The sequence below is a fragment of the Oryzias latipes genome, chromosome 13, assembly GCF_053564925.1.
Source record: "Oryzias latipes strain Hd-rR chromosome 13, Olatipes_Hd-rR_3.1".
NCBI lineage: Eukaryota > Metazoa > Chordata > Actinopteri > Beloniformes > Adrianichthyidae > Oryzias > Oryzias latipes.
Genome location: NC_136249.1, coordinates 13,506,624 through 13,533,477, shown reverse-complemented (window position 1 = coordinate 13,533,477; position 26,854 = coordinate 13,506,624). Strand labels below are relative to the sequence as shown.

The following is a 26,854-nucleotide window of genomic DNA, read 5'->3' as shown; positions in this document are numbered from 1 at the left end:
CCATTGGCTTTCAGCCCCTCACACCACCAACAAAAATAGCGATCAAAATGTAGCTATCCAGCTGTAGATTGGAGACAGATGTGAGCTTGGACAGAAACAAAAACGTACATGGATCTACTTGTCCACAAGTGGAAGAATGGAATGGAATGGAGAAGAATAGGGAGCTTCTGGCTTGTTGTAGGTTCTATGTCACACCTACAAACGTTTTTCATCTGCACTTTTTATTGTCTGCTCCTGATCCAGAAAGATTTGGATAAAGAAATACTCAGAAATGCAGTTTTAAGATTGATTTTCTTTATATATGTCTTCCATCATGAGAAAACTGCCGCAATAGCACACCATTTTCATCGGAGTGGGTTTTTAAACGTGCGAGAAAATCAGAGTTGGAGAACAGCTATTTCCTGCAGCACCTGAACGCAGCGCCGCGGCACAAAGTAACAGCTGCTCCCCCTGCTGGCAAAAAAAGGAAATTACTCCAGGCGGAGCGACCCATCCTTCAATGCCGAGCAGTCCGAAGTGCAGGGGGTGGGGGGGCACAGAAACCTGTGAGAGGGAGCAGATGTGAGCCGGACCACGACGGGAGAACACGCCGCAGCACAGCCAGTCCCTCCGCTAACATGTGGCAGCCCGCGTCGGAGCGATTGCAGGTAAGACCACGGCGCCCGGGAGGCGCCTACGCCAGAAAGTAACGGTTCCGCCGCGGCCACAGCGGCGGAGACTCTGCGGTTTGCTGCTAGGCTCCAGCCTGGAGGGATTTAAAAAATATATATGTCGTTCCGGGGGAGCTGCAGACGTTTCTACAGGCGGCTTTAACGTCTGCTTAATAGCAGAAAAAGTAGGATTTTCCTGCTTCAGCTGTTAATTTGTTTGGCTCCACGTCTTTTGTACCTGGCCGTGCACGTTACGCAAGCACGGTTGCATCTAACCGGGCCGTTCCTCTGGAGTGATCGTCGGGATCAGGTCCTCCTCATATCGTCGTTATACCAGGGGGCATCCGTTTGCATTTCGGAAGTTGTGGTTGTTGGATTTTCCGCCCGGTGGCCCCTCTGGCCTCCCCGCGCGCTCGGGATGCTCACGCCGCCGTCGCGAGCATGTCAGGCCGCTAAAAAGCGCTGAAAGTCTCGCTGATGACGTCCGGGGGTGAGGCGAGCTCCGACCCCGGCGGCTTCACGTCTCCCGCAGAAATAATGCTCTCCAGATGTCGGCCTCCGGGCTGACTGCCAAGTGAACTTGCACAATCCCCTCTCCTGCCCCGGCGTCGGGAGGACGGAGCAACGGCGCGGAAAGGCGAGAGACCCGCTGTTCGCGCCTCCGATGATCGGATGTGGAGGAAGGGCCGCCGCGCTCGACCCACTCGTGGTTACAGCATTTGCTGTGGATCTGTGGAAACCACCATGATCTCTTCATCACTCTTAGGTTTCAGTGAATCACATTTTTTTAACCTTTTGTTTTTAGGAAAAAGTCACAACAAGTGTCATCCGGTTAGGCTCACATTTGACAGAGTTGTGGAGGTGAATCATCATCTTACAGTGATCACCACACAGATGGTGGTGGAGGCTGATGGAGAAGAAAATCAAAACATTTGTTAATCTTCTTATTTTGAATTGTTTTTATTTCCTGTTTTATTTTGAAAATATTTTCTCGCATCCTTTTAAATATTTAAACTTTCTTTCGATGTTTACGCATTGTGTTTCTCATGCATATATTTGCCCCATTTCATGTTAACATTTGACTATAAAATAAAAAAAATAAATAAAAAAAGAAGCAAGACAACTTCCTGTAGTCAGATGTTGAAAAAACTTTTGGGTCTTTGATGTCACCCTTTAGTCTATTTAAGTGCACTACTGATTTTCCCAGAGACTTCTGGGAATTTTCAAGGGTACTGGATTTTAGAATTGTAAATTTGGACAGCCCTACAAAATGGTGAATGCCCTATTGTGCCCTTAGTAGTGAAGGAATTAAGACACAACCCTTGTCTATACTAAAAGTGAGGCAGTATATTTAAAGTTTTCAGTTAGTACTTCCTACACCTTGTGGTACATGGAATACTTGCTACACTTAAACTCAAGTTTACTTTAGCCCTATACAACCATTTGTATCATATTTGATTGCATTTCAAGACCACTATCTCATAACCGTGATTCAAACTTTCCTTAAAAACTATTGATTTAATGTTTTCTGTCTTGTAGTTCATCATCATTCCAGTAGGGGCACTAGAGGGGATTTTCCTGCTCATTTCAAAATTAGAAAATCTCACTTTTGGTGGGAAAAGTTTAGTGAATTTTTCAACACTTTATGACGAGAATAATTCATCGTTTTTATGTGGCGATTTGCTGTATGGAAAGAATGCAAAATTTGTTCATCATTAATTTTTTTCAACACATTTCAACCATCTTAAAAATGTGTGGCTCAAATTTGAGACACTGGGTAAATAAATAGATTGATAAACATGTTTAGTTTTGCCCCCCTGAACATTCATATCAAAATAACATTGTTGTGAGCAAAAACGTACCAAATCACCCAATTTATCATAAATGATACTATCTGTATCTCATAAAAAATGAAATTGCAAAAAAAAAAAAAAAAAGAATTCATAAAAAGATCTTGTTTTCTCTTTTTCACTTTTTTTAAAGATCAATTAACTTTATCATTGATAAAGTAATTATGATTTTTTTCTGTCAATTCTTTGAGAAATGGGCTTTACATGGTTAATTTGATTAATAACATTCATTGTTTCTTTTAACAAAAGTGGCAATCAGGCCAGATTATTTCAATGATAAAAATGAACACCATGTTTTTTATAAAAAATATTTTATTTATTTGTCTTTGACCCAGTTTTACACATTTTCCTTATGGTTAAGATATGATTTTTTTTCCTTATATCCCAGCTATTTCAATGACTTTGCTCCACATCTTCAGTTTCATTTTAGGAATAAAGACTCTAAGAGCTAAAAAATGAAAAAGAACCTTGAAGCTCTTATCAGGGTTTTGGCTGAAATCTGTTCGTGTTTGTCTCCCAGCACCTTGTTCCCTGCAGACCAGCTGTGGTTGAAGGCCAATTTAGCATTTTCATTCTTAAAATCATAAGCCAGAAAAAACCAAACACAAAAAAAACTGATTATTGTCTTAGAAAGAGAATTTGGCATCACTAATGCATGATTTTTAGTAGCGGTTATGGATGACTTACATCCTCTGTTATTGTAGTTTTTTGACTCCTATTTGTGGGAACTACAAATGAAGAAATGCATGGTAGTGTGGGACTGTGCAGAATATTCACAAAGCTTACTTAATAAATCCATATTTACCAAAGGTATATAAAAAAGGGATGAGGGTGTCAAACTGCAACAGTACCATTAACATTTAGTGTGTAACCATGGCAACAACATCTTTTTTTTGCTTGGGCTGTGGTGTTTTAGAGCGTACTCTACCAGTTAGCTGACACTGATTTTATGTTTTATATATTTTTAGAGGTTATTTTATTTTGTCCCTTTCACGGTATTCTTAGCTTCTCTGTCCTTTGTTTCCATAGCAACACCTGATGTCTTACTGCATTTTTGTTTCAGGCAGTGAGAGGAGAATAAAAATTGAGATTTTCTTTAGAGCTATAGAGGCAATGTTTGGGTGTTTCGGTATCTTCCTGCTGCGTCGGAGCCAAGTTCCCCTTCTCCTTCAGTTTCGAGGGCTCTTCTTCCACATGCGGAGGCCACTTTAGTTCATCAGATTACACAACAAGCCGCCGTCTGAGGGAGGCCTCGCACACGCGTGTGTCAGCAGCTCCAGCTTCGGCTGCTGCTTCAGCTTTTGACATTAAATGAGTGCAAAGGGACCCAAGTAACCTGACAGCACAGAAACAGCAGGCAGATGTGGAACTTTCTTCCTGATGTGGCCAACTTTTTTATTTTTATCTTTATTTGTGGCTCCATCCGCCCCAGATGTTTGGCTTTTTTTGCTCTTCTATGTTGAGTTTGGTTTTAGGAACTTTGAAAGCAGCCAGATTCGTCCTTTGCTCACAGATTTGACTCTTAAAACTTGATGAGTACAGATCAGAAATGATTATTTTCATTATTGTCTGAGTGAGATGGAATTAAAGTGAACCCCGTGTTGACCTTTAGTCATGGTGTTTCAAAGCATCCTAATGCAGAACCTCTTTTTCCTGCTCCAGGAAGCGTTTCTTGTTTTGCATGTGACTTCGTCATTCCCACTCGGACAGATGAACTGTTACTTTTGCCTTCAGGGAGTAACAGTGTACTCCACCTGTGGATCAGGGATACGTGATGTTAGCAGTTGGAAGCATCTGTTCGCACCAGTAAAGGAAGAACTGAGTTGGCTTCTATAGTCCAGGCCAACAAACTTTCAAATCATTGTTTAAAAAGTCGAGGATTATGAGTTTCAATTAAAACCAAAGTTCAGTTTACCATTTATATCGTTCAAGCCCCACTTCGATCATCTTTTGATCTATTGTAAAGTGCTTTTTTTAATTATGATTATGCCGTTTATGGCCAACATCAATCTGTGTTGTTTTCTGGGACATAGTTTCTGCAAAGTTGTTGTTGGCAGAACTTTTGGCACACAGCAAGCCCTTCCACACTTCCCATCACCCATCTGTTTACACACTCTCAGCCTAGCTTAGACCCCAACCTTACATTACTAGTACAACAAAAATGGTGAGCAATATCTGAGCTATCCAGTTTTGAACCAGATACAAGCTCTGACGAGGAAAACAAAGACGCACATGGATCTATTTGTCTGCAAGTTGATGCATCAGAATGGAGCAGAGCAGGGAGCTTGTGGTCTGTCAGTTTTAATTTATTTTGTCACAGATACACTTATTTTCCAACAACATTTCTTCGTCTGCTCCTGATTTGAATAAAGAAATACTTGGAAATGCAATTTTGAACTTATGCTTATTTAAATATCTCCCCCATCATGAGTAAAATGCCACAAGAACATGTTACAAACACAATTTTTATCAGAGTGGGCCTAGGGCTGCACGATATGAGGAAAACTCGCGATTTGCGATATTAGAGATTAATATTGCGATAACGGTATAATTTGCGGTATATAAACAAATAACAAAATAACCAAAAACATCATTACCATTTCATTGTAACAGTTTAAAAATTATACTCTAAATGACCCTTGTCGACATAGGAGACAAACATCTAACATAATAGGCCTCCATCTGATTGGTCAACAACATGAAGGGCTCCATCTGATTGGTCAAATGCATAAAGGGATTTATTTGATTTGTTAAATGCTTCAAGCTGCCATAAGGTTGTATTAACACATTTAAGATTTACGATTTATTGCGATTTTCGCTACCTTTTGCGATATGCATATTGCAGAGCTGGATATTGCGATAACGATACATTTGCTGTATATTGTGCAGGCCTAAGTGGGCCTTTAACAACAGAGTTTATATCCAGTGTTGCCGTTCTTCATCATAACTCTTTAAGCGTTTATGCATTTATTATAACTCCAATAGATCCTTAAAGCTGAGAAAAGCAGCTGTGGGTCAAAATACAACACTTAATGGTAACACTTTATGTTTGCAACATTTCTGTTAATTAGGTAAACATTTTACTACTGCAAAGTTTCCCATATCGGCGCAAAGCTGTCTGTTTTTCTCTGCGTCAGAATCCATTGAAATAATGTTAATTTTGTGAACAGCTTTGAAGAGTGTGGTTTATTTCTGAGACAGCTCCTGCATTAAAGGATTGATGTTGTATGCAGCTCATCAATGCAAATACAAAACCGGAAATACGATGACATTTTTGGCGCCTTGTGATCTCTGTAGGACCCACTGTTCAAGTTCTGATCGGAGATTTAAGAAATGCCAATGTCAGCTATGTCAGCACATATAAACACAGAACGAGGTTTTCCTTAAAAGGAAAGGATTTCAGGATCTTCAGAAGGACACAAATCTGCTCCTGGAAAGGAGAAACTGAGTCACAGCCTGGATGTTCTGAACACCTTGGTCTGCATTTGACAGTGAACAGTTGAGCTTCAAAACAGATGATAGCATTGATGTTCCTCTTGTTTCAGGAATCCACAGCTGGTAAAGTCCTTTCTCTCATTGTGGCCCTCTCCATCTTCATTCATTTTTTCTTTTTCTTTTGCGTGCAGCTGCATCTGCCAATGACTTTGATCTTTCTGTCATAGCAGCGTGACGAAGCCCTCTGAAGCTTTGAGATAAACCAGTAGCCATTTTTGTGCTTTGTTCTATCGTTGGGCTTCTGGACCGACATGTGTGCACTTGGCTTCAGCAGGACTAACACCATTCCCAGCTGTTTTCCAGAGTTTGTCACGGTCCCGTCTGCGCAACCTCGGGTTACTCCGTCTCAGTGGGCGTGTCTCGAGGGCTTGTTTTCACCTTCCTATTGATTATCTTACCACGCTTTTGACCTGAGAGTCTCTTCCTTGTCAGAACGCAGCCTCAGGGTGCTGCAGGTTCAACCACCATCTGTGACCTGCTAAGCTCATCTCTGACACCTGATTTATGATGAAGGATCGTCCTTACGTTTTAGACTTCTTAATTGAAACTTACTTGAGGAAAAAACATCTTTTTTCTCACGACTTCCATCTTTAATTAAAGACATTTTCAAGTCACTGGGAGTTGTTTGGATTCACTTCTTTTTTGTCATCGTTTTTGCTGGTAGAAACTTTTTCAATCTTTCTCCAGGAGACAGGCCCTTTGCCCAACATCTCAAATTTGAGATCAAAGATTATTAAAAGAACTCTCTTTAGATAAATGCAGAACTATTTGTGTACCAAAAACCACAGAGTGTGTAATTTCTGGAGACTTTTGAAGGCACTTTGTTAACAGCACGGAAGTTTAGTTCTCTTTAGATCCTTAAAGACCCACTCCAATCAAAACTGAGTTTTCGATATGTTCTTGTAGCATTTGTCTCATAATGGAAGGCATATATAAAGAAAATTAAGATTAAAATTGCCTTTTTAGAGTATTTATTTAAATTGTTGTGAATCAGGAGCAGATGAAAAAAGGCTTTTGGAAAAAGCTTGCAGTTTTTACGTATAAACCTCTCTCAGCAGACCTCAAGCTACCTGCTCCGCTACATTCCACTTGCAGACAAATAGATCCATGTTCGTCTTTGTTTTCCTTGTCCGAGCCGGTATCTGGCTCAAATCTTTATTACTGGAAAGCTCCAATATTGCTCGCCATTTTTTTGCACCGCCAATGTTATAGGGTGGGTGATGGGAAGTGGGAGCGGGCTTGCTCAGAAGCAGATTTCTGATGAGCAACTGCCGCTCTGCAGAAAGTATGTTCTAGATTAAAAACAACATCATCATAATTAAAAGACCAACTGGAAACACTTTCACAATAGATGATTGGAGTGGGACTTTAAAGTTTTGCTTTGAACACCAGTTTTTAGACGTGCTCATAACGTTTCTGAAAATGACACATCCCATTCCTGAAATCTCACTTGATTCTGTAACACTTATTGGATGCATCCTAAAGACTCAGCCTTCATAATAATGACAGCCCAGCATGTCATTCTATTCATCCCATCTTTTTAAACCTGGGGTTGCATAGACCACCACACATCTGTGTTTCCTTCATATCTCCAGATTTGTTTTCTATAATTGTACCAAACACTGCAAAACCTTTGTTAACTCCAGGTTGAGCTCTAAAGCTGGAGCTACATGCAGCTGAATGTTAGCAATCTGACGTGCTTGTGTTTTGGCCTTCTTAATGAAAGGAAATTGCGTTGACTTAAGGCCTCTCTTAAGCTTCAATGGGATAACTCAAATGTAACTTCAGCTGTTTAACCCTAGTAGTCCAGGGGTTTTCTGACTATTTTGTACTACGTTAACCCCTTCATGTGGTACGTCTCTTATTTGCAGCGTATTATTTAATCCAGGGGTACGTTGAATTTTGTATCACTTTGAATGGGAAAAAAATCACTGATGTATATTATTTAAAAAACTGGAAATAAATTCAGGCATGAAGGGGTTAAACTGTTATTTTTGACAATGCTAGACATCCAGTTTTCAGTACTACCTCACCTTTTTTATCAACACTTTTCATTATATTTGATTTTTTTTATTTGAAGTGGTTTATTTCAAGCAATCAAATAAGAATAATACACAAAACAATACAGTCATCAGTTATACATTCATACAATGACGAATCAAACTTAGGATAATTAGACATATTAATAAATATTGCATGAAAGGGAGTGGAAGGAAGCGAACTTATATAATCCCACCTCTGTTATATCATTTAATGATTCCAGAATAAACCTGAAACTGCACTAAAGACTCAATTCTGAGTAGTAACTTTTGTCTATTTTTTACTGCAAAAATCACAATGATGGAGTTTTTATGTTTTATAACAAAGATCAGAAGTGTACAGACAAAATATAAATGTATAAAAGCAAAAATAAAGCAAATACAAGGTCAAAACAATGTGAAAAATGTATTAAAAAAACAATTGAAACTCCACTAAACGATATTCCATGGATTTATTCCAATGGGAATAACAAATGTGGAACACAAATCTTGTCATGTTGATTTTAAACTGAAAAGTTAATGTTTTAAAGCCTTTACGTTTAATTTGGAATGTAAACTGCAAAAATGGTGGATCTTCTTCATTTCCACTTCATTGAACAACTGATGTGATTGGTTCATGTACCAGTGAATTCAGAGACTATTAGGAGTTTATGGATATCACAAGTTGAACATTACAGAACATGAGTGTCCTTCATCAAACTTTGGCAGAAATCTAAAAAATATTATTTTATGCTCTTTGCTGAAGCAAAACATTTAATGCAAAATAATGTTTTTTGGGAAAAACATCTTTCATGGATGGCCTTTCATTGAAACCGTTGGCTTGGTAGGACGCATGTAGAGGGATTCCTCAGGTGTCAGTCTCCCAACAAAAAAGATAATCTTTTGGAGATTCGATTTGTGTTGACTCAAATTATCCACACTGCTGGTGGACACGAAAGGGGGACCAACTTCGAAAGACTTATGGGAGACGAGACATAAAGAAGTGATTAAGTGTTGTGAAAACACAGTGAACAGAATTCCAGCGTTATATACCACGCACGGACCACCGCTCAGACCTTTCGCTCCAGGAGACGGGCGGAGGAGCCTCCCCAGCAGTGCCTCTTTTTTTTCCCTCTGTCACTCAGTACTGGAGGCCGACCGCAGGAATGTGAGCTGCTGTCAGGAAGCTGTAAAGTGCTGATGCTTGGGTCAGTGAGCGTTAACACACATGTGGCTTTACTTTCACAAGTCCATCTTGATCTTTCAATTCCCTCCATCTTTCTTTGGGATTCTTATATTGGGGAGAACTGCTATGGTGCCTATAGTCACACTCTGAGACTCCACACCTGATATCCTAACCATGAAAAGAAGGTTAGGTCATATTTTTATCTTTACATACAACAAAACTAATCCACGTTGAAGAGAATCTTTCAAACACCAGGATTAGATGTAACCCTTGTGCTATCCTAGGCACTTAAATGTTGGGAGTTGGGTCTTCTAGACCCACTAGACAGTACTCTGAACCTTTTTTCTTCGATGATTTGTGAACCTCACTGGTGTCCATGGATTACATGAAATCTTTTCACCTTTGTCATGGTAGGGATAGCACTTCAATGTAAGGGTGGGGTCATCTAAGATAGCACAAGGGTTAAAACATTTAAAATTTTTGATTGTAGCTCAACAATAGAACATTTTATCCATTCCTTCATCGTCTGAACACGCTTAGTTATGTTCGGGTCACAGAGATGGCTCCGTTCAGGGCACCCTGGGACAGATCACCAATCCATCGCAGGACCAAGAACATTACTATAATAAGGTCTAAACAACAATTGTTCCGTGTGAGAAAACAGATCATTAATGGACACCAATTTCTGTAAATAAGGATTTTCCTCAGCGCTTTCCAAAGCAGCCATTGGATGATTGATGCACGCCTGTTTTTGGCAGGCTTGGCTGTTTTCATCACAAGAAAATGTTGACCATCTGTTGCATAAAATATAGCCTTGGTACATTCCAACTCTTAGCAACTTCTTTGAAGTCCCACCATGTGCAGACAAAATTGGTGAAAGGATTTATAGAAATGATCTGCACTCAACAGACACAAATTCCCACAGTTTCCCAAGGCCTTAACGGATTTCTTCATGGCCGTTTCTGGGAACCTGCAATGACACATAGGTCTAAAGTGACACTTTTTAAGAGGCCACACTGCTTGGTAAAAAGGAAAAGTCACGCTTTTGTTGTAATTACATGTTTACCTAAACCAATTCAAGCTACATTTTTGTTGTTCATGAATTTATTGTATTTATGTTGATTAAGCACGTATTGACAGTTTCTTAAATCCAACCCGTTAGGAACGAAGAAATCAAAATTTTAGACACCTAAAGGAAACTCATCATTAGACTCATCATAGGTAAAGGACCATTATTAAAATACAAGGGCAGTCGCAGACAACAGGGAATAACACGTTCTTTGAACTAACGTAAGTCTTCAACTGTTTATGCAATAAATGTAATTCCAGCGGATTCTGAGGCTAAGAAAAACAACTTTGTGTTGATGCCATTGACTGTATATGAGAACTGGCCTGAGTGAGTTTGACGTCATCCATAGAACATAACTTGCTTCCAACAAAACAAAGTAAATTAGTTCGCCATTTTTTCACGATACGGACATCGCCACATTGGAGCCATAAATTATTAGTAAGCAGTGATTGATCAGAGTCATCTATTCTATGCCAACCACTATTGCCAATCAGGAGTGAGCACACCCCTACCACTTGAAAGTTTTTGGAGAAACTGTCAATCAAACACTTCAAATGTTTAACTTGAGACTACGTGTTTCTTTATTGAGGCAACTGATTGGTCAGTTTATAACTTGATTAACTTGCACTACAGGAAAAAAAATGCTGAAAAACACGAGGATTAGCAAGAACATGTTAAATAAAGGTATCAGAGCAAGACTGAATATTATGACAAATACAATGACTGAGTAATAGCAGTTTATTTCTCTGCAGAAGTCTATGCAATTTTGGCTTCTTTAGAGCATCTGTACTTCCTATTTGGAACACGGGGGGGGGGGGGGGGGGTGTCACTCAGTCCAGTTACAGTATACAGTCAATGGCTGTTACACAACACTACAATAATCAACTGTTGCCCAAAGAATCAGTCTTAGGGTTAGAATTAATTGGAGTTCCACCAGCGTCAACATCTATCTAAAGCTTTGGGGTTATGAGGTTAAGGATTTACCCCAGTCAGTTTCACCAGGTTCAAGTTTATATTCATCCACAGCTGTTAATTACCCTCAATGTATTTAAGTGTCTGGTGTTGAGGTCATCCTTTTCAGGTCATCTTTGTCGTCACCCTTTTTCTTTCACACTTGTTTTATGGTTTTGCCCGTTTTGTTTAAACTTTTAGGTTCTTGTCATCAACGTCACTCTCCTGCATTTTGAGTCCTTCAAGCTTCCTGACCTTAAGCTGGTTTTGGAGTTTGGGTAACTCCAAATAAACTTTGAGAATTTCCTGTTACAAGGAGTAAAATAAACGTCTTCCAGCTACCAAGGGGGTACCATGAATGTGTTAATAACCTTAAGTTGAAATGCTGGACAATTCCAGTCTAGGCTGATTAGTGACATAATAGTAACCTTTAGGTCTAAACTGCTTACTGAATTTGATATTTTCAGAGCTCGGTAGGTCCAAACAGGTTCACATTCAACGGCCAGTGGTGTGGTTTAATTGCAGGAAGCATTTTAGCCAGTCTTTCTTCTTCAGAGGTTTTATTTGAGGGGTTAGAGTGCAGTAAATCTGGCATTACTGATAGAAAGGACTGCAGCTGCACGAAGCTCTGCAGAACTACATGGGTTCTCTATTCAATTACAGAAATCAGCTTTTATCAACTTTAAATAAATCATCTTCTGTTCTCATGCTAATCGGCGTTTCAATCCACGATGAACACCATTTGTGCCGCTCCTGAATGGCTTTTGCCATTTTCATGCAACATCTATGCAGCCCGATGTGTGTGGATTTGACTCAACACTTGGTGGGAAAGCAAACTTAAATAATGATGTAGAAGCATCTTTCAGCCTCAGGATAGCAAACCGCAGCCACATTTAGCTCATGGCCCTTTGGTAGGAACTGTAAGTTCCCTAAAAGCAAAGTGTAAACATATTTCTCTCTCCATCAGCACTTTCAGACAATGCTGAAGACCAAGCTAAATGTGCTGACACTGAGGAAGGAGCCCCTGCCCACGGTGATCTTTCACGAGCCCGAAGCTATTGAGCTGTGCTCCACGACACCGCTGTCAAAGAGCAGGAGCCATGCTGGTTACAAGGTAAGATCACATGAGTCTGCTAATCCTCAAAAATCCCCCCCTTCCCCAATACTAAATCCATAATAGCATTAAAAGCAGCCGTAATCCAAATGTTTTTTTGGCCATTTTTTTGTTGCTCTAACAAGTTTAATGAATTCCCACTAAGGATTTTGTAACAGCTTTTGTCTGAATCACAGCTTTGAAAGATTATTCGAGGAGTCTTTGTGGGCAAAAACGTACATGTGTTCTGGCATGACTTTGTTTGTTTTCCTTTTTTTTTTTTTATCCCCGGCTCTGCTTATTCTCAGATGTGAAGTTTGATCCAGTGAACTGTCTGACACGCAGCCTTCACTCTTTTCTCTGGCTTCAAAACAAAAAGCAAGCAAACCCACACAGTAAAACAGAATCCGCACTCTCTTATTACACATTCTAAAGGAGCATTTTTTGGGGTAGTTTGGACATAAACATGTTGGATTTCTTTGTTTAAATATTTCTTTTTTAATGGAGAATTTTACATCCAGTCAATAAGCCAGTTGGAGAAGTCTTGTTTTTCCAGCAAACTTTTCATATCTGGCAGCTGCTTTTAAGGGAAAGAAATAACTCTTTCTTACATTCCCTGCCAGAAAACACAACAGTGGAACGCACAGTCTCCGTTCCTGTTTGTGTTTGTTGGAACGCGCTACACAAAAGCTGAAGTGAGGACGCAGAACATGCGGTCCTCTACATGAAGTCTGCAGGTTTTTCATGGTGACCATGAGTCATCCTCGGCTTGTTCTAGATGTTTCCTGCCAAATTTAAAGCCCGACTTTTAAATGGAAACCAATAAGTAGGCTCAATACAATTCTGACAAACCCAACAATCCACTATGTTCACATCTTAAAGACCCACTCCGATGAAAATGGTGTTTTTAGTGTTTTTAACATGTTCATGTAGCACTTTTCTGATGATGAAGGACAAAGAAAGGAGCAGAAAAAAATGCAGGTGGATAAAGAAAGTAGTTGTGACGTAGAACCTATGACGACATCCTTGTATCCACTTGTAGACAAATATTTTCCTCATCTGAGCTGAACTCTGGCTTAAGACTAAACGGCTTGATCGCTCTAATATTGCTCACTATTTTAGTTGCATGTTAGGTTGGGGGATTTGAGGGGCTGTAAGCTAGCGGGAGAGCGCCTTAACAAATGGGTGATGGAAAGTGGGGGTGGGCTTGCTTTGCGCCAACAGTTCTGCCCACAACTAGGACGTGATTTTCTAATGAACTACTGCCACTCTGCAGAAACCATGTCATTGAAAACAACACAGGTTTTTAGATTTTTACATGAAATTTATTATAGCTCAAAAGAAGATCGGAGCGGGTCTTTAAAGTGTTGGTACATTCCCAACACTAGTATGTTCGTGACTCTTGTGGGTCATTTCCAAGTTCTTTCCGAATTTTTAGTTACCCATCATTCATTGGGAGGATGTTTCACACAGATCTGAACATTGCTCCTCTTCATCTGAACTCGTCTGCCTAAATTTGTTCCGTAAAACCTCAGAATATCCTCCTGTTCCGTCCCTCTGCCATGATTGCTATGATAGAAGATCGCTTCAGTGAGTTCCGGCCCTGGCTAGACTTGTCTCTGTCTGGTGTGAATCCCAACACTCAGCCGTTGCCTGCATCCCCTCTGCACTCACTGCTCTTTCCAGTGTTACTGAGAATGCCAGAGCCACGTTTCTGTGGATACCACTACGTCTCCTCAGCTGAATTCCAGACACACGCAACAACAGAAAATCCTCTCCTTCATCTGTCTGCCCTGTTGTCTGCAGCTGTTGGCTCGTGTAACTTCCTGTCTGAGTTCTTACCTGTCTGTCTACATGTCTGTGTGCCTCCAGCACCTTCAGTTCCACTGTTACTCCTCAAGCAGATTCTCCTCTATTGCATGGAGCCGTGTGGCTCCCTTCCAACCTCCACACCTTTTAATGCCATGGCGCGGCGTGACGTACATAGCCTGTCCTTTGTCTGTCTGTATCTCCCAGCCCTCTTGTCGTGCTCCCAGTTTTACGGGCAGGCAGGACGGCTAAGTGAGAGCTGCTGTCAGCCCGCCAAAACCAACAGCTAGCAAAGATGAAAGGCAACCTTTCAGCGCAGCACAGCGCCCGCCCTGCTGCTGTCAATGCCGACCACTTCACATCCAATGACTAAATGTGGTTAATGCTTTACAGCCAGGCCATCTTCATTCCTGTGGAGTATGCTCAGTTTAGAGAAAGAGCTGTTGTTTGGTGGAGTTTCCTGCAATGCCAATATAGGAAAATTGTAGAGAATTTAAATAAAAAACCCTATAATAAATTTTGGATCAGCAGTCCATCCCAGGAGTGTTGCTGTAGAAATTAAAAACAGCTTAAAATAGTTGGAAAACCGTATCTACAATGAACTGCGACTAAATATTATATGTGGATCTACGGTAATTTTTTTATATGTTTATACGATAATGAGACTGAAAAATCTGTTAAAGAAATAAGCAGGATATTGATCATGTACATTCACACCCCAAGTATGATGGACACAGTCGGTGCGGTCACTTGACCCTCTGGCTTGTATTAAGACCATTCAAAGACATTTTTTCATCTTTTTAGTTCTTGCTGTTAAAAACCTTAAATAAGGGTCAAATTAAACTTTTTGTTTTAATCTGACAAAAATAGCAGATATACAAGACTGTAGAAACACATCCTTTAAGGCTGAAACAGAGCTGCACATTCAATGGTCATCTGGGTCATATAAGGCGCACATATAAAACAATATCAATAAATCGAGAATAAATGTGCTGTTTTCATACTCCACATAGCTGGCTTCACTACCCTGAATGCCTAAAGAGCCCAAGAGACTAGCGATTGGTCAGAAGAGTTGATGGGAAGTTTTTCAAGTGAACTGTGTGCCTTTATGAGCTTGCCCCTTTCATCTCCTATAATAATCTTTTGCACAGCAACGCAACAGATAAGTCAAACTTTATTGACAATAACATTCAACATTGTTCAGTTCACATAAAATACAAAACCATACTCTCACCTTTTCACTTCATGATGTTGAAGCACAGTACGCATCACTTATAGAGGCTCCTGACTACAGTTCCCATGATGCTCTGATAATAAATCAAGTGGCACAGTTACCAAAGTTGTACTAAAACATTTGGACAGATTTTTGAGCGCCATGTACGACAGAAAATTAGTTCCAGGTCACTTAACACAAACAGAATTCATACTGGTTATTATTGTTGTATTTTAAGAAAATAAAAGGCTTTTAAGTGTGCCTGATGGTCTGAAAAATACAGTAATAAAGTTTGCCACTTTGTGTATATATATTAATGGCTGAAATAAATTACTAGCAAATGCTCCTCAGAACAGTTGAAGCCAGAACATACATGTTCTTTCAGCCTTCTTTTTCTCCTACGTTTTGTCCGCCAATCCAGTTTCAGCGGGAGATCCGTCCTCTCAGAAGTCAGTGATAGTCGCAGTCCTTGCTGGGCAGACTGGTCCGGCTCTGTCTTTATCTAATCTGCGAGGCGGTGAGGCTCCTCGTCTCTGAGCACTTGGCATTCTGATTTCTCTAATCTGGGCGCACAAGGAAAAAGGAAGCAGAAAGGACAGAGACGATATTTCAGTGATTAGCATTCTCCGGTTCCAGATAACCTTTACTTCCTTTTCCCAATCAGGTGTTTGCATGCGTCTCATCTGTCTTGCTGCTAGGAGCTTTTTTCTGTTCTAATCAGTGCTTTTAGATGTGGGTTCGAGCTGGGATGGACTCCTTGGTCCTACAATCCTTAAGAATCAAGCAAAAGAAGCGGAAGCAATTTGGCTTTCTGCTCTGAAATGTTTGCCATGAACGGCCATTATGCATCTGTAAAGATAAACAAACACTTTTACCCTAAAGGCTATTTTACTTTTATTATGAATAATTTTATAGAGTGAAAATGAGCACATAAATCAGTTTGATTAATGATACGCCATACTAGTACATAATGCTTTTTTTGAGGCATTTTACATTATTTTTACACAGAAAATCTTGTTATTAATTACTCCTTTTTATGTGTGAAACCTCTGCAGATGAGCTCTAGCTCGCTGCAACCGATCGATTGTTTCATTATTGATTATTGATTAGTTGATTTGTTACAAATATTGTTTTGCTTTTTTCCCTTTAGTTTCATCCAACATTAGTTTAAAAGATCAGAGAGGTCTGTTTTTTTGTTATAGATAAGCTTTTGAATAAAGTATAAAAAGCTTCCCACCCTTGGCAAAAAGTAGCAACTATTTCAAGCAGCATTTTTTGATCTGTTCCTAAATTGACAATGATTTGAAAAAAATAATCAGAAATGCAATTTTAAGCTTAACTTCCTTTATAAATGTTGTCCATCATGAGAAAAAACATAAAGTATTATACTTTATTCATTTTACCACCATAGGAGGATCATGTTGGGCAACCCTAACCCTTACCACCAAAAACAGAGGAACGTGTCTTTCCCATTTTAATTCATTCTTTATGGAGCTTTACATCAAACCACATATTTTATGCAGGAACCACTGATCTTTCTGGCTTTATAGAAAAAGAATTTAAAGCAAAAATACTTTAATTTTTCTTACATTAGAAGCTCATAAAAAGTTAAACACTATAAAATTTTCTTATTGGTAAAATTCTTTTTTCATGCTGTCATTAGTTTAGTTTAAATATATGGACCAATAACAAATGGTTAAGACTTCCAGCTTTTATTTTATTTCTAATAATGAAAAGTATATTTTTGTTGGACTTACAAGAACAAAAAGTGTAAGCAAAGCTGAGCTTGATTAAAATGTATTTTTACCTTTGGAAGAATGTTAAGAGGCTTTCATGGAAAGCTTTGTGAATTATGAAAGCTCCTTTCACGCAAACTGTACCACTCCTGTCCTTAAATCTAAACACTCGGACTCTGTTTTGTACAGACAGGAATTTCTGCACAAAGCTAATCTCCCTGAACAAAAAAAACCTCAACAAACTCATCCATGTTTACAAGCTGTACCTGCTGATTCAGAGGGTGTTTACAGGTTTAGATTTTACTTAAATTTTGGAGTGGGATGGTAAAAAAGGACAAAATCATTATGGAAAGTATGAATCCAAAATGGATATTTGAAATCAACCCCCGTCTTCCCTTCTCTGTTGCTGAGCGCTTGGAGCAGGGAACTCGTGGCCAGCACAGAATGTTTTTTTATGACACAAAGACAATCTTTTTTAAACAACACCTTTTTTCATCAGCTCCTGATTCACAAGAATTTGAATAAAGAAATGCTCAGAAATGCATTTTTGAGCTTTAACTATGTCCTCCATCACCAGAAAAATGCCACAAGAACATGTTAAAAACACCAAAAACATTTTCCTTGGAGTGGGTCTTTAAAGATCACATTTGTTTTCCATTTGAAATATGCCTTTTTCTGCACCTTATATTATGCATAAGGTGCTGCAGGATGTTAGGGCTGTTTTGTCTCATAAGGAGAAGACTGCTGGTTCAATTTCCAGCTTGCATGTTCTCCTTCTGCCTGCAGGCTTGTTCTTGTTCTTTTTCTGCTTCATAGGGCCATTACAGAGCATGAATTTGTATTTCTGTTTTGTGGCTCTCTGATCTGTAATGGATTTTCTCCTAGCCCACGAGGCCACTGGGTTTTGATCTCTTTGACCTTCAAGTGGGCTTTTTTACACTTTGATCAGTTGTTCCCAAAGACGAAGTCTGTGTGTCAGGTAGTTAGTTGTCTCTTTTTTCTTGTTGCATTTCTGTTGGGGCGTTGTTCCTGCTGAGGTATCTTCAGGTTTATGGTACAAACAGACACGCACCTACTTTCTGTTATGTCTCTCTAAATATTTGGCCTTGCACCGTTTCCTGGGAAAACCCTGAAACAAAAAAGTTTTGTTCTCATATTTTTGCAGACTGTTTGTACCTCCAGGTCTCGTTCCCAGACGGGGCATCTGTTTCTTGTGCTGATTACCCACTGGTTCTGATCTCAGGTCCCACTCGCCTCTTCTCCTGTGTTCCCAAAGCTTTTTCCTCCTGCAGGGACAGGTATTCCTTCACCACTTCAGAGAGTCGGATTTTCTCCTGCGGATCATCTTTTCCCATCAGTTTGCTTCCTAACAGCTGCACCAGCTGTTGCTCTGTCAGCTGCAGCCACCCAAGCATTACACCTCTGGTGAACATACATCCGTGCATGTGTGGATGCCGACCTTGAAATAGACAGACACCCAGACTGTTTGCTGAGCAGGATGTTCTTGTCTCTGCCCATCAACTCTGCGGATGTTTTCTCTGTCTCCCTCCGAGAGTTTCTCCTTCTTGAGTTCTTGGCCTCCTTTTGCGTTTGATCAGCTCTTTTCCTCCACTTTCTTCTGAAATGTTTCACTTCCTGTCTCACTCCTACTAAGTCTTCGTTTATTTGATTCTTTTAAGAGGCAATGATTCCAAAGAAAATCTATTCCCCCATCAGGATATTTGTATCAGGGATGTTTGGCATTTCCTTCAAATAACAAAGTATTTGTTTTTCCTCCCAAGAATGCTTTAAAGCAAAGTTACAACTAGAAAAATACATTCTTAACTTCATTTTTATGTTTGACCAAATCTGACATAGGAGCTCCCAGTTGGTTTCACCATTCCCAGCCTGAGCTTGACGCAGTAAAAGTACAAATTAGAACAAGGATGAAGACACAACACAACATTAAACATAGTTAAACCTGAAACTGTTCATACTCCTCATAAAGTCAGACTTAAAGTCACTTTTATGCCTGGAAGTGTTACGTGACATAAGCGTGTAGTTTTTCGAGAATGACACAGAAGGGAAGGATAATCTTCAAGTATTTCTGTGGAAAAAAACGTCAACAAGCAAGGCCAGAATTTATCAGAGGTTTAAATAATTTTGGACTTAACTGCACATGTATAGATAGTGCAAAACAATGCTAAGAAACATTCAGTCACCAGTTTGTTGCAAGCTAATTGCTTGGTCACAACTCCCCTCGATGGACAGATCGAGGGGAGTTGAGTTGTCTGCGGGTAAAAAATGGTCAAACTGTATTGGGCATGGAGGTGGCCTGCATGAAATATAAATGTTGTGCACCCAAAGACAGAAAATGTTCATGTTCAGGGATGTTGCGAGCGACAGGTCATATTGAGCACTTATATAACACATGAGACTTCTAAGTGCTGTTCACGCGATAAATGCATGCTAGTTGTATGCAGTCTTACTGTTAAAGTGATGAAATTAGACAATCAGAGTGTAGTTTGTGTGGACATCCTACGGGCGCTTATGTACCATGTGCACACCCTGTGTGTGCAGTATCTTCCACGGTCTGCAAGGGGCCAGTGTGGGGTAAGGACACTGTACGACATTATCACCCGTATGTCCTTGGTGTGTACGGTGTGTACGGTGGCTCAGGTGGTTGAGAAAGGTCGTCCAATGATCAAAGTTCGATTCCCGCTCCCCCCAGTCAACTATCGTGTCCTTGGAAAAGACACTTCACTCTCCCTGCCTCCAGTGTGGCTCCACTGTCGTGTGAATGCGTATGAACTTCCCGGTGATAGTCAGTAGGTGCGAATTGGCAGCCACGCCTCTGTCAGTCTTCCCCAGGGCAGCTGAGGCTACAACAGTAGCTTACCATCAGCAAGGATAAATGAGGAGTGAAAGAATAATCGCCACATTGTAAGCGCTTTGAGTGTCTGGAAAAGTGTAGATAAATCCAATCCATTATTATTATTATTATTATCTGCCAGGAACTGGTGGTGGAGGACCCAAAATGCAGGAGACCAGGCATGGTAACAGAAAATTAAATATTTGATAATCAAATAGAAAATGACTAAACACATGGACCAACAAAAATAAGTGACAAAACAAAACAGAGTAGATGACCCGACAAAGATGAACTGAAAACCAGACACTTAAATAGGCTGAGGGCAAATAACTAAAATGACAACAGCTGTGGAACATAAATAACCTGAAACCAGTGTGACTGAGGGTAACACAGAACATGACCAAAAACCACAGAAACCAAACAAAACCACAGAAACCACGGTAACAACATAGATTAGCCTTAAGGCTACTTCCCGATATACTCACAACACCCACGAAAATGGTACATTCCATTTACATGACGTCTCTTGAGTTGCCCGTATGCAACTCAAGAGAACTGCCAGTCACACCTGCACTCCCCTTACCATGCAGCCCCTCCTCTCTATGACCCTCCACGGGCCCGGATAACCCGACAACTCACAGTACCTGTACGGGTCAACCCCCATACGGGTGCATATGAGTAAAGCTTCAAGGATTTTTCAGTTTCTTTGTGCTTGATTTACTTGGACATCATAAAATCGACACATTATCAACCAGAGGATTAGACAATCCAACAGAACCAGGCAGGTTCAGGATATGCTGTAAACAGGTTGTGCTATAACAGGGTCTAATTTTACTGCTGTGTTCATCAACTCTTCCTTCAAGTCACCTCATTCCAAGTTAAAAAGGATCCAGATGTTTTGGTTGACTCTGGAAATATTGGAGAGTCAGAATGTTCCTCTCCTGAAAGACAAAGTGCAGCTTCTCTGTCTGCATGGTCAGGAGGAGGCCACCTCTAGTAACTGGTCATGCAGAGAAAAAAGAGCATCAAAAAATAGTTACAGGCATAAAAAGCTGCTGTGTTTAATTAGTTGGACCGGGTCATTTCAGTTTGTGTGCAAAAGCTATAAAATAAATGCAAGAGCAGACAAACAGGAAGCATTTGGTTTCTGTTCTCAGAAGGTTGACGTTGTTTTTTTGTGGAAAGAAAAACAGCTCTACAATGGCATCTATTTTCAGACAGTGGATGTTTTTTTTTCTTAAATCCAGTTGAAAACCATAATATTTATCAACAGAAATGATAGAAGGGGCAAAAATGTGAACAGTTGAAGGCGTCAATGTAAGAAACTTGATGGGAAAAATCTGGAAACGTTCCTCTGGATGCCCTACAATCCAGTAATTCCAGAGAAACTGAGATACCGGGAAGCTTTACCTGATAGCACGGGTCCTACGGCGTCTGACAGTTTCATTGAGTTAGTCAAACACGCTGCGCTGCTGAAGACTTGAATGTTGGAGTTGTTTTATTTGGTTACGCCCTCGACATACCATCGAATTCTTGGGTATTTTGCACTTGCCAGTATTTTAATTGAGGTTTGGGGAATGTGTTTGCCCGCCTCACAAAGCATCCACACAAACACAATGGAACTTTTTCTCCTGATGTCAAGCTAAACCTTCCAACTATGGTTGAGTGGCATTGGGGATGTGTTTGATCAGTTATTCAAAATGAGATAAAAAAAATGCTCAATTAGATGTGAATTACGATGGTTTACTCTTTTGTCCTGCAGGATCGGGGGGCGACAGAATATAAAAAAGACAGTATGTGATGTAAAGAATGAGCCTGTAATGGTGACCACATGTCTCACCACATGCACAAGTGCTTAACAGATCTCCTCCTCTTCCTCTGTCCCACTCAAATACCTTCCCTCCTGCTTTCCTTCATTTTTGTCTTGTCTGTAAAGCAGAATCACATCTCAAGTCTGATTTACAGCAGCATCTCTCTCTTCGTTCCCCTTTATAGTTTTTTGTAGGCCAAACAAAGTTTGATCTAAGGCCTTTGCATCGGATGGACGGTCTGATGTTTTGCTGTAAATGCTGAGGGGAGGTGAAGAATCAGGAAGGAGGTGGGAGAAAGTGAGACGAGAGGAGAAGCAGATGGAAAGTTGGAACAAATGGAGAGCTCTTGATTTCTCTGGAATGATTTAAAACGCCTGCCTGACTCGACGAGGAGAGCGCCAGTGCAGAGGAGGGCAGATGTGCTATGGCCGACAGAGGACTGATGCGTCCTTTTCATCCCGAGCATGAGGAGGGGAGAGAAAGAGCGTGGGGCTTCTCCTGCTCCTAGATCTGCTCTGACCCACCAGAATGCAGCCTCCTGTCTTGTGTTTCTCTCTATTGCTATGGAGACGGCATGACTTGCAACCTTTGGAGAACATCTTTATGCTCTCAGTGCCGCTGGCAAAGGTCGCCCTTTAAGTGTTCTCAGACGCACATTTTTAATCTTTTATTTTTTCAAATGGTTTCAGATGTTTTATTTAAAAAAAAAGTGACGTTTAGGTTTAAATCTGATCATCCACACATCTTTCTGGCTTCTGCACTCGCTCAGTAAATGTCAAAATTTCCTGACATTCCCCACAAAACAAATCTGGTTTAAGATGGTCTGATCATTCCCATATTTCCCGCCGAGCACACACTCGTTTCCTATATTTATACCCCAGATGACTTTTTCTCAGTAATTGTTAATCATTTACCATCTGCTATTTGTCGAATATGATGCTTTTTTTAAAAATTCACCTTCATTTAAACTGTTTTTCCCTAATTGATTATTGAATAACACATGTAGCTTCATTGTTCTGTTTTTTAGACACAAAATGGTAAAAAATTAAAAGAATAAAAAAGTTTCTGTTTTAAAGTTATGATGAATCACGTTGGTTTGTTTTAAAATGACGGTAAAAAGCAAGACAAAGTGAAACAAAAGTGCAAAAAAAACTTTTTAACTAAACTTTATTTAGTTAAATTGTTAAAAATAATTGTGGAATTGACTTGATTATAAAGTAAAATACAAAAAATATTTAGTTTTATTCTCAATAAAGATGTCCAATGGTTCTTCAAATATAAAAAATACACATTTGTATTACATATTACTTGAAAGTAATCTTTAAAGTTAAGGTTTTATATACGTTGACCTTTAATAAGTTTATAAGTTGATATTAAAATCTTAATTTTCCCTTTCTCAATAAGTCATTTTGCAAATCTCTTGAGTTTTTTTTTTTTTAGGTGTTTATTTTGTATAGTAAATTTCGTTTAAGCTTTTTACCTCTCCTTAAAGCACATTTGGGTTGCCTCTTATTTAAAAAAAGCTGCCTTGTGTTGATAAGTGACCCCCCCCCCAACACACACACACACACACATTAAAAAAGCTTTAGACAGCACAGATTTAGACGGCTGATGAGTCTCTGTGGGGTTTTGGGGCTGGCTCGGTGGCAGAGCACCTTTTAGTCGTTAAGCTCCTCCTCCTCCTGGCTCCGAGTCAGTTCCTCCTTTTGCTCACCTCTAATGAAGAGCAGACAGGAGGAGGCGCCGCCTCTGTGGCCTGTGCCGCAGTTGCAGGCCTCCAAAAGTGAACGTTTTATTTACCTTTTTGTTGGAAAGCTGCAACAGATACAAGCACCACTTTATGAGTCATTCATCCAGGGGGTTCCTCACATTGAGCTGCTTTTTAACCTGTTTACTAAAAGATGCTCAGATCAACCATCTCCAGGTTGGACTTAAGATAAAGTATGTCTTAAATTGAAGTGGATTTCTGGAATTTGGCTCTAAAATTTAGTAACTTCTTGCAAAAAACTAATTGAAAACGCATTTATTTCATCATTTTACATTTTACGTGACTCCTGTCCTAAAGATATCAGCGAGCGGCTTCACCTTTTTAACAAATTGCACCCATGGTCCAGCTGATATTCAGGTCAAATTCAGTTAAGTTAAGTCAAAACAGAACTAAAACTGACTTTGTGTCTTTGGTTTTTAATCCCTGTCGCTCTGGAAGCTTCAGATGTTCTGTGTTCCTGATACCAGAACAGTACCATATTTACATAAAGTTCCCTTAAAGATAAGTGTTATCGGGGTCGCTCTGACATCACGTTCTGCCAGCGTGTCAGACGCCGTGCAGCTCTGCAATACACATCTTCTTCTGCAACACACATTGGTTCTTCTACTCATGCAATCTGCAGCCATGCGTCAAATGTGTGCCGCATGGAAGCCAGCTGCGATGAACTCCAAAAGGTTCACGAGTATTCCCCCAGCCCCTGAATAAACACAGACAGGAGTGAGAACCCCTGAGTGTTAGAAGCTGCACCTCCAAGTATTTTTATAGAACCGAACAGAAACTGCAGAGAAGTGCACAAGTCAGCCATTCTTCTTGGGGGGTGGGGGGTTTGACTTGGCCACACTAAGCCTTCTCCCCTCATCCTTTTCCATCTTGAGTCTGTCGCTCGCATGGAATCCAACTCTATTTGTGTGTTTTTCACTTTCTAGTTGCAGCCTCTGCGCACTTAGGCATTTCTTTTTTTTTCTTTCTTTGAAATAAAACAACCTGCGGCTTATCAGCGCAATTACAGCCGACAATCTGCCTCCTGACCGTCTACAACAGGTGTAAAAAAGGTGTACGCGGCATTGCTGTAAGTGTGTAAACTATGAAATGAACAACTTCATTTCTTGTTTCCCCAAAGTTAATTTGCTTAAATTCCCTCCAAATACTTTGAATATTCCTAAACCACAGTAGTTGAGGGGCTACAAACTTCTTCAAATGTTCACGGATGTGACCTCTGTGGTCGGTTATTTTAGGTGTTCCTCAAAGGTCCTTTTGTGGCTCACTCTTGAAGAATAGTGACAGTTGAACCTTTATCCGATCTAAGACCCTAAATTAATGGAATCTGCTTTTGTCCTTGCTGCAGGTGACCTACCTGGGAAAGATGACCATCTCTGGAACGCAGTTCCTGTCCGGCTGCACAGAGAAGGCTGTGGTGACTTTAGTAGAGCGCCGTGCTTTGGCCCAGCAGCAGGGAACCTGCCCTGGAAGTAGCTCTTTGCTGGAGATTCGACCCTTCCAGGTGCGTCTGCACCACCTGGACGATGGCAGCGAGTCCCCCGTCGCCTTGGAGACGTACCAGGTGGCGCGCATCGCATACTGCACAGCAGACCACAGCGTCAGACCCAACGTGTTCGCCTGGATCTACCGAGAGATCAATGACGACCTCTCCTTCCAAATGGACTGCCACGCCGTGGAATGCGAGAGCAAGCTGGAGGCCAAGATGCTGGCACACTCCATGATGGAAGCCTTCCGCAAAACCTTCCACAGCATGCGCAGCGAAGGCCGCATCCACAAGAGCGGCTCCACGGACGAATTCGCAGAGGACTCGTCCACGCCTGACGATTCGACTCCAGACGACGGTTGAACTGGAACGCCGCCTCCTGCTCTCCATCCTGACAGATTGAGTGGCGACTGAACGGACGGATCACGGCTCTCTTTCATCTTTCCGCACTGCCTCTTTCTGTTTAGCTCCAAATTGAACAGATTTCTATGAACCCACTGCCCAGGATAATGACGATGCTTCTGTCGTAAAACAGTGAAGACCTGCGCTACAGCAGAGTGCTGCCACTTTGAGTAGGTCTCCTCTGAGTAAATCTGGAGATTCGTTCTCCATAAAGATATTTACTGATCCTTCAACTCCAGCCATTTTTAACACATTAGAGACTTTATGGTTCTTAAGCTAAATTTAGTGTCTTACCTTGATAATAATGATTGACCTTCTTGCTTCTAATGATCCAGCAAAAACCCGCCTGCAGGTGTTGAGTTAGCAAAGCTCTTTCTTTAAATGATTGGTTCCATAAATAATATTGGACTTGGCCGGGGGGAAAAGCAAATGCCAACAAGAGTGACTTTTCCCCCGGAGCCTCTCGCCTGACCTCACACATAAACCCCCCCGTGAGCTGTCTCCCTCCAGTAGGTACCGAAAAATCAAGGCTCCACCCGGAGCACCCGGGAGGACAAAGGCGCTCACGAGTTTGAAGTTCTCTCCGGGTTTCAAGCCGAGACACCTTAAATCATCCGCATCTGACTTGTGTGTTCAGTAAACCAAAATCCAGGCTATGTTCTGCCTACCAGATGATGTGCCTCGCTTTCTTCTGCCATCCCAGCGTGTCTGTGTGCCCACAAGTGCTTTTATGTTCCTCTGCGTGTCGCCATGATCTGCTGACCTCTGTGCCGTGTGGATGCGGGTGAGACGCGCGAGTGTGTGGAGGAGTAAATGAGGCGGAGCGTCAGACGAAGGGAAAGTTGCCCTTCATTCACATGTTAGAGGAGCTCTTCTTAACTAGCCATGGTACTGTGACCATTTGCCACATTTTCCTACTCTTGAATGAAATTGGGGGAGGAGGACACAAACAGTAGAAGTCTGAATGTGGCAGTTACTCACGTGTGGGGGGGACTCCGGTAAAAACGACTCGCACCTCCTGGTTTGGTGAATGTCTGACATATTGTGGACCCCCTCCCCCTCCCCCAGGCTGACACCTTTCTAACACTGAACAGGCTGGGTATGGTCTTCAGTTCAACACAATCATCTGGTGTCTCCCATCAATACATTTACGTCATAAATAGATCTATACATACTGTACGTATACGAATTGTATTTGAATTTTTGCTCGATAAGCTCATGTAAATACAAAATGTATTGATTTCCAGTACTGCAGCATAACTGTTGGAAGCTATTTTGAATAAAAAAAAAAGTTGATGAGAAACAAGCGTGGAGGGGGGGGGGGGGGGGGGGGACAGTGCAGTGCAGTGTTGCCTGCTTTGTAGGTTAGAAGGACGTTTGGCTGCACCATGTCTTGTTACCATCAGTGTTTTCTATAGTGTGTGCAAAGATCAAAACACAGGCGCTTATAAAGTATGTACCAAGACCGA

General features: G+C 40.8%; 1 protein-coding gene across 1 annotated transcript; it reads left to right on the top strand.

Annotated features, from left to right (window-relative positions):
• Window positions 1-356: 356 nt before the first annotated feature.
• pid1 (phosphotyrosine interaction domain containing 1) lies at window positions 357-26,854 on the top strand. The gene is made up of 3 exons (XM_004075769.5): window positions 357-647; window positions 12,187-12,333; window positions 24,846-26,854. The coding sequence occupies exons 1-3, from the start codon at window positions 618-620 to the stop codon at window positions 25,344-25,346; spliced, it is 678 nt and encodes a 225-aa protein (XP_004075817.1). The 5' UTR covers window positions 357-617; the 3' UTR covers window positions 25,347-26,854.